Here is a 13,426-nt window from a genome sequence, read left to right on the forward strand (position 1 = left end):
TTGCTGATAGAAATAAAAAGAATGTTTGTCTCAATGAAATGAAGCAAAATCCTTCAGGCTGCTGATGCCGTCCTTGTTGCTGAGCGAGACACGGCTAATGTCAGATTGTATCTGAGTGTGTCCTGCTTAAACCGTTCAAAGTGTTGACACAGCCACTGCTGACTGCCCCCCCCTCTTCAAACGCACTGACATGCACACAAACACCCCAATAAATGGAGAGGACAAATGGAGGGGTGTGAAAATCCACCACTGCCTTCCTCTCCTCCCTCCTCCTCCTCAACTCCCCCCCTCCAACATCACCCCCCCTCCGTCATCTCTGGCACTCTCACTTTTCTGTGACCCTGCTTCTTCTTCTTCTGCTCCTTCTCCTGTCCATCATGGAGGAATGTGTCAGTGAGACCACATCGTTTCTTTTCCCTTCATCCCTCCATCCACCGCCTTCAAATGTCTCCTGTTCTCTGTCTTTCTCCTGTCTGTTTTGGTTGCTTTTGGCTTTCTCCGTTTCTCCTTGTGTGTATATTTCTGTTCTGTTTGTGCGAACAGATGAGGCCGTGTTAGCGACGGCAGTCTGTTTCCACTATTTTCAGCTTCGGCTGGAAATTTTGATCCACAGCCGAGCGCTCAGAGGACCAAAAAAATAGTTCAAATCACGAAAAGCACAATTAGAATATAAAATTAGAATCTAAAATAATATCACACAACATTCAAGCTTTGTCAAAGCACGAGGTGCTTTTTTACCAGCTAAACAAGGTGAGATGAAAAAAACGTATCGCAAGACTTTTGTCGGCTTAAATAAAATGAAAATAAAAATGTATGTTTTAAACCCTCGAACTCATACTCACCAACAAATTTTAAAAAAATCATAGATGATTCCTCACCTCTCAAAAAAAAAAAGATTTCCTTTCAGACAACCCTTCTTCTAGAAACTCAGACAAACTCTTCTTCATCGGCTGTTTTCCCGTCAAAAGTCACTCCGAGTGAATTTCTACAACAATGTGATTTCAGAGGAAGAGGAGAGGGAGAGGGAGAGGGGAAGAAGTGCTGAAAACTAAAAGAAGAGGAAGTGCGATGAGAGGATGAAGAAGAGGCATGGGTGAAGGAGGCGAGCGGACACTTACGGAGACGCTGGAACGGAGAGCATCGCGGCCACTGAGGCTGGAGCGCACACACACTGGCAACTCACACACACTCCGCTCCGCCGAGGGACTGCCGCTCGACACGCGCGCACACACACACACACACACACACACTCCAAACACACACACACACACACGGAATGGAAGATACCCTTCTCTCGGTCACACATACATCCACATCTGAACACACACACACTGGCGCGCGCATGCACACACACGTCCAGAGCCACAGTGATGGAGTGCATTACTGGAAAGCAAGAGTTTTAAGCGCTCTCCTCCTAAGTCATTGTAATCCCTGCATTTATCTCCATACATTCTGCTTTTCTGTGTAATCCTTTAAATTTTTAATTCCTCCTAGCTGTTGTTATCTTTTTTTTTTCTCTCCTCAACCACTTTGCCGGATTGAACGGTTTATTAAAAACACATTTCTGCCACATCTAAATGTGTTCTTAATTCAAAGGGGCCCCTGAAATCCCCTCCCTCACCACCACCACCCAAACCCCATCGACCCTAGTTTATCTCGGAACAAAAGATTAGTTTCATCGGGCAAAACAGAGCGCCACTTTAATGCAATAAAAGTCAAGCAGGCGAAGGGAGAGAGAGGCGTGTGTGTGTGTGTTAGTATTAAAACGCTGGGTATTATAACATAATCTGTCTCTCACAGCATTAGCATCAAACAGCCATTATTCCACAGGCAAAAGCCACTTGTGTTGACAGTGTCGGAATAGGGCAAGGTTAGAGGGTTCCCACCTCTAAATGAAGCAGGCCCGCACAAACATCAGAGGAGCACAGTGAGATTAACATTAGCATAAGGCAAGGAAAAAATAACAACAACAACAACACGCAGAGTGACAATAGGATTACTAAGGGTTTGCATGTATTGAATTAGGATTAAGTGAAAAATAAATTGCAAAATAAGTTTAAGTAAATTTTAAAAGACGAGGCTGAGCGGGAGGGCAGGGTCTCATTCAGATTGGGAAAATTATTTGTTTTAGCTGTTTTTTGGGGGGATTTTCAAATAAAGAAATTCTCTCTATATTTTGGACTTGTTGATGACACTTTTATACGTTTGGCTGTTAGAGAAGGAGACTTATTAATAGCTGACAGCGTAAAGCAGAAGTAAATAAAGTTGTGGTGAGCAGTGGAGATGAGATGATGAGAGGGCTTTGACACACACACGCACACACACATACACACACCTCTCTAAGTGTCTCTTTTTCGCTCTTTCAAACACACACACACACCCACACCCACACGCCAACACTGTTTTAAGCAGTTGGTCTATTGAGGTAGTGAACTAAAGCAACACAACTTAGTCAGAGGAGGAAAAGAGAATCAATTCTGTTACTGTAACACTCACACACACACACACACACACACACACACACACACACACACACACACACACACACACACACACACACACACACACACACACACACACACACACACACTATGCCTGCTTTGCCCCAGCTTTGCATATCGTATCTCTCCAAAAAGGACAGGAGTCAATCATCAACTCTGCTTAACATCTCTCTGTCTCACACACACGCGCACGCACACACACACACACACACACACACACACACACACACATACACACACACACACACACACACACACACACACACTCCAGCCAAACTCAACTAACTCGCTGTAACAGTTAACATGCTTTACACACACACACACACACACACACACACAGACGGAGTCTTCTCTTCACACACATGCCTTTCTACTTTCTACTCCTATCCTCCCGGCACCTTCCCCTCCCTGTCTCTGTCCTGCTCCGTTCTGTCCTCCGTCTCTGTCATCTGTACGCAAGTGTGTGTGTTTGTGAGTGTGTGTAGGTGACTTTGTGTCTGTGTGCGTGTGTTTGCGTGTGTGTGTGAGAAAGCGTCACGTACCTGTTACACTCCTGAGGTAGCTCAGGCTCAGTGAGCATGCTGGAGTAAGGGTCCGTCTCTCTCGACAACAACAACATAAAACAGTCCCACAATGCTCAGATGAACAAGGTTAGTCTCCCCAAAACAAGACGGGATAGAAGTGATCCTTCAACCTCTCACACACACTGCTGATTCTCTCTCTCTCTCTCTCTCTCTCTGTGTTCCTCTCTGTCTCTCTACTCACACACTTTCAGCCGAACACCCTCCCTCACTCTCTCTCTCTCTGCCTCTGTCCCTCCTCTTCTCCCTCCCTCGCTGTAAGCTGTGAGATCTAGGCTCAGCTCTTAAAGGGCCAGCAGCAGCAGAGCTTCCTTCAGTGTGTATGTGTGTGTGTGTGTGTGTGTGTGTGTGTGTGTGTGTGTGTGTGTGTGTGTGTGTGTGTGTGTGTGTGTGTGTGTGTGAGCAAAGGGGAGGGGCCATTTGACCAGAGGGCTCATCACTCCCTGAGTGCAAATGCACAGCAGTGCTGCCCCCCTCCTCAAGTCCATCTCTCTCACACACACACACACACACACACACACACACACACACACACACACACACACACACACACACACACACACACACTCGTACATTTGGTTTTCACACACTCAGACAACAGTCACAGATCATGCACACACACACACACACTTCACAGTGATGAGACCACTGCAAGCTCACGTGCACTTTATTATGCAACACGAAGGAAATTAATCAATAAGAGGTGGACTTCACATTTGCAGGTTCTTTTCTGTTTTTACACTTTTATACAACACGGCTCGTCTAAATGGGACTTTAAGTGTGGGACAGCTTGAAAAATAATATTTTTCTCCAATGCAAACAGAAATTCTTAGGCATAAACAACATTAAATGAGGAGATAAAATTAAAAAATTGCCAAATTTCCAGAAGATTTAGATGTCTTTTTGCTTCTTTTGGATTACAGCTGCAACCCGGTGACGCTGAAATTGATTATTTTGACGGCCGACAGTTTATAACCTGAAGACAGTTAACTTCCAATCATAAAAAAGAGAGAGGAGCAGCAGATTCTCCACTTTAAGATGCTTGAGCCAGCATGTGTCAGGAATTTTCTCTCAATAAACAACTTAGACTTAATTAGCAAAATGATTTACAATTAATTTGCTGTCAATTGGCTTATTAACTAACTTCAGTTTCTAAAAGAATCTGAAAACATAATGTGAAAACAGGCTGTGAGCCTATAAAGTAAGTTATGAACATGGTGCACTGTGTTTTACTGAGGCTGGCAGAGCATCAGCTGAGCGGAAGAAACACTCCTAATTCTCTTACTGAATGTACACAGTTTAAGATTTACTGATTTGTCCTTTTCAAAGTTTTTAAGAGTAATGTCATTAGACGATAATGTCCCTGAACTCCAGGATGCAAAGAAAAAAACAGCTGTGTGTACATGTAATGCCCTGCATTATAATACTGATTTAAAACAGGAAGTTATCTCATATGATTGAAAGTGTGTTTGCTTGTGATGAGTGTCGTGATTCCGGTGATTATTGCAGCCACTGGATTACTGTAACACTGCTATTGAATGACACAATGTTCCATAGCCTGACGTAATGTAGTGCACTGCTGTCTATGAAATAACACAATTTCAAATGCAGCCTGGAAACTCCTGTTCAAAATGATAATCCACCTCAGAGTGTAGCTTTCACGCTCCGAACAAAGAAAAGCTAAAAGTAATACTTTTTACCACATATTTGGAATGCCTTGGACTCATCCGTGCTTAATTGGTTAACTTGTGTTGTTCCAGCCTCTTTTACTGTCCCTTTGGTTCCACCATGTCTGTAAAGTGAAACCGTTTTGTGCTCCACTTTGACACACACCGTGCTTTTTTTCATCACTGGCTTCGCTGACAGAATAAACAGATCAGTGGACGTAAAACAAACCTTGAAACAAGATTAATAGAAAGTGCTGCCACACTTCAAGGTCTGAATCACATTTCTAATGCATTAAAAGACAATCGAGGAATGTGAATCCATCATTTCAAGATTATTGGCACTATCCTGTCATCCTATAAAGATTCATCTATCTCTAGCTAACTATATGTGAGGTGGCCAAACTAAAATCCACAACAGCGAGCTACGACGTACCGTTGCTCATCGCCCAGCACAGAAAACTATTGTCGGATAGTGACTTCACTGATGTTGGACAATGTGCCCACAGAGAGCATCATTATGTCTAGAAAAACAGACACACGGAGAGTTGAGGACCTGTCAGCTAACGTGGAATAGCAAGTGTCAGGTAAAGCTAACCCCTTTGATTTTTACTCCACTGCACGTGATGAGAGCACAGATGCCAGTCTACAAGTCTTGTGCCATGGAGCCGCTACTTGATCTCAGGACAGTAAAGGGGACAATGACTGACAATGACTGGCAAAGATCACTGACATGGGACTGAGGTAATCTACCGCTCCAATGTGCCATGGCTAAGTCACGGCTCACAGCTGCAGCAACACAAATGATGAGTCTGTTCGGCTCCACATACATATGCAAGCAAACCTCTTCTCTGAAGTGACCGACAGCTATCTGTGCCATGTTTTTGCCATCTCAAGGCTTGTTCCTGACGTGTCAGCAATTTCCTCCCATTAGGTGAGCTGCCGTTCCCATCGTCGGGTTAAAAATGCATGACACAGTGAGTGTTACTGACTGAGTCATTCTCTGTGCTTCTATTTATATGAGTATTAAACCTTCTCCACTTCAGCATCCCGCATGACATATCTCCAGGAATGACCTGAAGGACCAGTCTGAACGCTTCCACGAGACCGCCTGCTCCCTTTCCTCATCTGCCCTCTCCAGGCTTTTATTTTGTACTCTTTTTTGAACAATGTCATATCGCAATTTAGTCAAATCACCTCCGTCTTAACCTCTTGGCACAGAAACCAATAATGTACCAATATCCTCCTGTTCTGTTACATCTTAACAACAGAACTACAGCTTTACACGCAGCATCCTCATCTTCTAAGGGCTCACAGGAACAAATATCTGGGAATTTCTGCCTATTCCTGCAGGAATACAAAATGTTTAATAGTGTTGCATCTCAATAGAAAATTGATTTTCTACGGGACATGGGGTTTTCTGGTCTAGAAACACTGATTTCCTTGCAGTGTAGCTGGTTGAAAACCATTGTTTGGGCTGTATTTTTCTGGCCCACAATCAAAAAAGTTGGGCCACCCTTGATCTATATCATCTTCGCCCTTTCTTTCCATCCTCCATGTCCTGTTTAAATATAGTTATTCTAAGATTTGTTCAGTTTAAATAGCTTTATTAAAAAGTTTCAATGTGATTGTTCCATGCCTTTAGGTATTAATACAGAACAATGACAAGGACGAACACGGCAGGCCACAGTATGACAAATAAGAGAGAGTAAAGGTTTAACAAACTTCAGTTCCCTGCCCTTTTATTCTCTTTGTTTTGATGTAGTGAGAAGCAGACATTTGATTCTGCGACATGGAACAGTTCTGTTACAAGAATACAGCTGAACACTTTCAACAGAACATATGCTGAGGCTCATGTGCATGAATGAGCACACACACACGGAGGCACTCACAATATACACATATACAAAGTGACTGAAACCTTCACCAATCACTCACACCCATTGTGTCCTCAGGTGTGTGTGTGTGTGTGTGTGTGTGTGTGTGTGTGTGTGTGTGTGTGTGTGTGTTGTGCTGTGCAGTGTTGAACAGTGCATGCTGCTTTGCAGCCCTTAGTGTTGTCAGTCACTATTAGGGCTGTGTGGTCTACATGTCACACATACAGCCAATCCAGCTATTGTTCTGGAGAGCACAGAGAAAAGCAGAGCTGACAGACTGCCACTTCTGTGATACTTTAACACACATACTCAGACATTGACACACACACACACACACACACACACACACACACACACACACACACACACACACACACACACACACACACACAACACACACACACACACACACACACACACACACACACACACACACACACACACACACACACACACACACACACACACACACACAGAGGGGAAGAGGGAGAGAAACCGAGCCCGGTCACTGTACCTACTGTAGGCAAGCACACATCTACTGTACAGTTCCTCTCTCACACACAAACACACACACACAGACACACTTATTTACAAAATTAGAATCTTTTCATACGTTGTGTAATGGGATTTCTTATTATTCATCTTCTCTGTTCCTCAATTGTAAGCCAAATGGTTTCATCTTCTCTTGACTCAGTCGTGAGCATTCACTGCCTTAAAACCAAATGATTAACTATGTCATTTGATAAGGTGTGTGTGTGTGTGTGTGTGTGTGTGTGTGTTAATCTGCTGACCATGACACCACGTATGTTATTATGGACTGATTAAGGGAACATCCTGCATGATCAAAGCTGCTGATTGACCATTGTCCTGACTGAACAACACATTATGACGTGCCTATTGTGCTGACATTGTTCTGATGGTAATGTCATCCTGTTTAGAAGATAATGTATTGTGTATAACCTGACAGCTTCCCCTGTCCTGGGCTCTCTTCTTGCCATCTCACACTCGAAACAGCAAGGAGGAGTCCATCTGCAGGCGCTAGAATAAACTCCAAGAAAGACAACAAATGATTTGTGCTTTTTTCTGGAGCTTTCAATCGGATCGCACAACCTTCCTTAGCAGATGATATCTCTATGTCATTTTAGCACTTAAATATACGCTCAAAATATGAGACTGGAAGTTTGTTCTTGACCACAGAAACAATATTTTCCAAAACAATCTCACCACAAAGTCCATTAAGCAAGTTTATTTCTTAAATCCCATGAGTGTACCACAACTTTTTTTCAAATTGTATTGGAGATCCTGGAGATTCCAGACATATATGATATGTCTAATTGTAGGTAAACGTGTATAAAATAGTAAAGTAAGTATAGCATAGTAAGCTTCACATGATAGCTGTAACAATTTGATGAAGAATACACAGGATACTGTCAGACATTATGTAATAAGGTGATTTTTCCAAAGCTGAAGCTAATTCAGGGGAAATAAAAGGGGAAAAGACGCCAAATAATACTTAAGTCATTCATCCCACCTACACAACCTCCCTTGAACCATCAATCCATAATATGATGTAATATTTGAGTCAGTGCCAGTTCCTTTTTGACATGAATTAAACCTTTTACAGCATCTGATAACAGATCAAACTTGACCTTAGCTCTTATTTGGTGTTAGCTGTATTCACGGAGATGCACTGTACGTTTTTGTAAGTTTGTGAGTTTTTTTATTTATTTATTTTTTCTGAAAAAAGCTGTGAGACATTTTTCTCAAAAGCAACAGGCGGTGGAACTGAGGCTGGGAGTATCACGGGAAATCAAGCTGCACTTATGTGACCCCATCTTAATTTGAAATGTAGGAAAACATCTCTCAGACACCCACCCACACACAGAAATACATTCACATTCAGCCATTAAGCAGACGCGGTCAACAAAGATATTAATTCCTACCTTTACATCGCTCAAATTTATATAACTACGTATATATTCGTGTATGTGTATGCACACACATGGCTATAATGCAGCAATATGAACCTGTCTATGTCAACAACAAGCAGCAGCATTACTTCTCTATTTACCTAATCTAATTCATGGTCAAATGGAGAGAATACACTGGAAGGGTTAAATCTAATCGTATTCCCTGACTAAATTGAGCCCCGATTGGAAACGGCATCTCTCCTTGACCCTGCAAACAGCTGCAAAACCAATGATAACCTCATTTGTGCATTACAGAAACCTAATTTCTCCATTATGCGGCTGACTCGACGGCAATCGGTCAACATAACGGAGCAGTGCTGACCTGCCCTTCCTCCCCCAGCTACAGAAAGCTGAGAAAAATAGGGATGAGACTTGAGTTTGTTGTACTTTGAATAGACTAACAGACTACGGCTTACACTGGACTTGATTGCCTTGATTATGTCTGACTTGACGATGGATCATATAGGATATACAAATGATACAGAGGAGAATTCAAAAGCCCGACAATGACTGTATGACATACACAGAAAAGTTTTTCTTGGATTGGAATCAAGCAGCCTGGGGTCAGGGTTTCTCAGGGAGCCGTGCGGCAAAGAAAGAGCGTTTAAAAGCATGGAGAGACAACATGAAGGGGAAAAAATGTAAACAAGCTGGGCACACGGTTCTCCTGGAGCAACCAGCCTGTCAGGTGTAAGCCACCGTCTGCAGTTAAAACATGTTGCTGAGGACTATGAATGAACAAGGCCACTGGAGTGCATTGTGTGCGCTGGGAGAATAATGGCAAGAAAATGAAAAGAGAGTCTTTCACCTGGGCTGAAACAAAAGGGTTTTGTTAAGTGATTCATAGGTTCATAATCTGAGTTGTGTTTTTAGAAAGATGGAGGGAGAAGGTATGACAAAGCTGCTCGCTTAAGGACAGGATATGCAACACACACACACAATACAACGTACTATCACAGAGACAAGGGGGAAAAAATACCCAGGAGGAAAAGCAAAAATTCACAATGCTGCAAGAACACACACACTCATTCACAACACAGGAAAAAAGACATGGAGAGGCAAGAATGCACACACAACACACACAGTCCATTACAATGAAACCGTTGATGTGAGGCCCCTGTGTCGGGACCCTAACAGCTGTAGTGCATTAGGGGCCGACCATGAGCAGGGGCAGGGAGAGACCGGCAGTAAACAACCCCAAAGCACCAAGACACACACACACACATACAGTCACACACATCACCCACACATTTTCACAAACATTCACGCACCATATTATGCAAATGCTGGGACACACACATTGGGCACAATGTGGCAAATCAGTAGTTATGGACCTGAGAGGGTTTTCTGTGGAAGAGCAAGATCACATCTAGAAAATGACTATAGTTTGCATTTAAATCGGGGAGAAATGAGCGCACTGGGGCTTGTTGAATATTGCTGTGTTGTGATGCCTTGAATCAAAATTCAGGGGACGTGGGATGTTTTTTTCAAATTTCAATCGGAGCCATTCACAACAAGACGACAATGGTCAGCAATGGCGTAATGAACGACTGTTTGATATCGAGGATTGATTATTCAGAATTATCTTTTTATTGTATGATTCTGACACTCAATGGCAGCGCAGTGAGCCCTTCGCTTCGCATCTGTATGCAGATGTTGTAGAAATAAAGAGTTGAGGCAGACAGGTCATTCTTAACCTTGCTTTATTCGGAGTCTTTGACCATATCGCTCCAGAGGAACACACAGAAGTGCTTTCTGTTTGGAGGTGCCGATCAGCCGGGCGACATCATTTGTCTGGGCTGTTATGTTACATATCGCTAAGGTTTGGGTAGGTTTAAGAAGAAAAATGACTTGTTTGGGTTTTGGAAAAGATCCTAATCATCCTCCCTGACCTTCTCCCTGAGATCTCCCTCCTTTGCTCCCATCTTAATTACTACAGCCTCCAGTGGACTTTGCATGTTGAATGTGAAGTCGTTGGGGCTGATTGTGTTGTTTTGGGAAGTCTACTTACTCTCAACGCTAACAGTTCTGTTGAATGCAGAATCACTCAATATCAGCACTCTGCGTGGTAATAGGGACGCAGCTGTGGCGTCTCTTCACCTTTATGGAATGACCTTCTTACAGTACTGCTGAGCTGCTTCAAATAGCTGCTTTTACTGCATGCGCCACATTTAGCAGTTAAATTAAGCAAAGCTTGTGAGCTGGTTGGGGACAATCAACACAAGCTGCACTGCCACATTCACATATGGCATCCTCTACTTACAACATGTCAAACGCACCCTTAATGTAAGACGGCCTCTTCAAGCGGACGTGCACTGTCATGATGGAGTGCTTAAGTTTGTCTCACTGCTGTTCTGACAACTTGTGCAGCTCCTCCAGGATAAGCTACCAGTGGAATAACAGTGGACTGAGTCAAAGCTTACGTCATTCACCTGACAGTTAGAACTTTGGCGCCAACGGCAGCTTTAGCTGAGCCTGCCTTAATACGTGAATGACACTGAGACACAACACTGGAAAGAAAGCCAGATGGGAAACTTGCAACACCTGACTTCATCCAGAAAGTCAAATGCACAGAACCAAACTGGATGTAAACATGCAGAGAAATAGACATCCAAAAATAGTTGTGATGTCTTACTGTTACCCTACAAATTGTTGCATCAGATATCATATTCCAGGTCCCATCTAAGGACAGACTTTGAAAAAAAAAATCAGATATGATCAACAATTTGGAATTGAGCATGAAGGCCTGTGGCGTGAATGCTCCTTTTCTCTCTGTCTCGCTTGCAGCTCGTCTCAGTCTCAGGGTGAGCTCGTATATCAATACCTCTGGCATCTTTTCTTCTCCTTCTCTCACTCCTTTCTCCTGCAAGAGGAGAGACTGTGTGGAGAGGTGCAAGCCGCTGTGAAGTGGCTTTATCGTGGGGAGACACGTGCAGGCAGAGGACCCCGTCTGAGGGCTGAGTGGCAGGCGGCAGAAGCCATTAAGATAGAGACGCTATCTCTTGCTGCCAGGGCCCTCTTAATACAGGCGGGGGCTCAGGCCGCTCTCATCCACACACAGTCACGCACACACCTTCTATCCTGTGGTACCTGAACTGACATGCGGTGACATGGATGTAGACATGTGCGTGTTCATTTACACTTACAAGCAACTCTTTTTCTCACTCTATGTGTGTCTGTCTGGCGTCTGCTCACCTCCAAAAACCATCAATCCCTGCCTGGGCAGGAAAACTGTGCAGATAAACGGGCAGGGAGAGACCAAAAGACAGACAAACAAACTGCTCTCCCTGACACTTTTACCTCCAAAGTATGGTTGTGTTCATAATGTGAGGTAAAGTGCACACCAGATTCACTGCTGGCATGAAGACGCGCACTGAACTATCAGTGATTTCAGATATTATTCAGGTTCATTTTCCTTGGTTTCTTCTAGATGCATAATTTCTCGCTTAAATTCACCATAAAAATGGGTTTAAGTTATATCTTTGCTTTAAGTATAGAGCTGGAGCCAGGAGCTGATTACCTTAGCTTAACATAAAGACTGGAAGCAAGTGAAAACAGTTTGGCTGGCGTTTTAGCGTCACCATGAGCTCGCCGTGCGACCAGCTGAGACTCCAAGAATGTTGAACCAGTCTTTTAAATGTCTGCTACCACACCGAGAAAATTTTGGAATTGCGTTCGTGCTGTTAAAACAACTCTATTTCTTTGGTGTGTTTTGATTTCTTTGAAAAGTAGTTCCAATGAAAATTGACGTCTGTTAGAGTTAAAGCTGAAAAGACACTTTTCAATGTTGTGAAAACCACAAACAAAATACCGTTGACCTTCATTATATTGTGTTGGAGGCAGAAGTCTCAAAGATATTTCAAAACCTGGACAAATGAAATGGTTTCTTGTGGTTTGGGTTACAGACTTCTTCATTTCAAAGCTCTGAATTGTAAATCTTGACTTGCCATCTTGACAGCTGCACTGAGAGCACCTGCGAATTTAGCCAACTTTGCATCTCCTGAAAATGCATCGTAGGAGCGGCACGGCTTTATTTCAACAGCACAATGCAAGAGGCAATTAGCGATGGGTCATATTCATTCTCTCATATCTGTCTTCTTCACTTGCTTTTTTCCTGTCTCGCCTGACTGACAGCATTGTAGTCCACCCTCTCCTTTGTCCGACTCAGAGACAGTCTTGAACAATTATTTCTTTCTCTGCCGCTGTGGCTCAAGGTTACTGGACATGGACTGCAGTGTGTGAGAAACTGTCAACAGACCTAACCCTGCTGCGCTCCCACAGCAAGTGCACTGCTCTAACCGCTGTGGCAAAAGTTGCACTGTAAACAAAGCTGTTTTTTTTTCTCCCAGACAATGGCTGTGTGGAAAATTAATTAACGGCCTGTGTTCTTTGTGCAAATCTTAACTCATGCCTAATTAGCTGGATTTTTTTTTCTCCTCTCCTTGAAAACATCAGTTAATTATGGCTGAGGGAAAATAGACTGTTTCTGGTGTCACTTATTTATTAGTAATCTTTGGTGCTGTGAGAGAGCAACTGGCTGGAGAGGACAATGCAAGAAGTGAATGAAAGGGAGTCTGTGTCACAGCAGGGTTAATGAGAGACTAGCCTGGGAAGATAAATAAAAAGTGAATGATTTACAAAAAAATGACCGGTCCAGACATCTTGGACACGCACACATATACACACATGCAAACAGAGAATTACACAAAAAAAGTGTTTATACGTGAGTGAACACAAGCACACACACCGCAATTGTCCTGCTACCTGACTACACACAGACGCAACAGAGACTTTTCCTTGAACTCTTCCTCTCTCCTCAATTAACAGCAAACT

General features: G+C 43.2%; 1 protein-coding gene across 6 annotated transcripts in view; it reads right to left on the reverse strand.

Annotated features, from left to right (window-relative positions):
* The window catches only part of sox5 (SRY-box transcription factor 5), a 223,638-nt gene that overhangs the window by 85,886 nt on the left and 124,326 nt on the right, over positions 1–13,426 (reverse strand). For 4 of the 6 annotated variants that reach the window (XM_070991609.1, XM_070991614.1, XM_070991613.1 and 1 more), the window contains exon 1: positions 3,044–3,299. The exons of 1 other annotated variant lie outside the window; for it this stretch is intronic. In XM_070991609.1, coding sequence (XP_070847710.1) covers positions 3,044–3,120 — 77 coding nt within the window. In that variant the 5' untranslated portion in view covers positions 3,121–3,299. Of the gene's footprint in view, positions 1–3,043; positions 3,318–13,426 lie in introns of those variants that run through there. One more of the 6 variants, XM_070991610.1, reaches the window with a different exon arrangement.

This window comes from Chaetodon trifascialis, chromosome 22 (assembly GCF_039877785.1).
Source record: "Chaetodon trifascialis isolate fChaTrf1 chromosome 22, fChaTrf1.hap1, whole genome shotgun sequence".
Classification (NCBI taxonomy): domain Eukaryota; kingdom Metazoa; phylum Chordata; class Actinopteri; order Chaetodontiformes; family Chaetodontidae; genus Chaetodon; species Chaetodon trifascialis.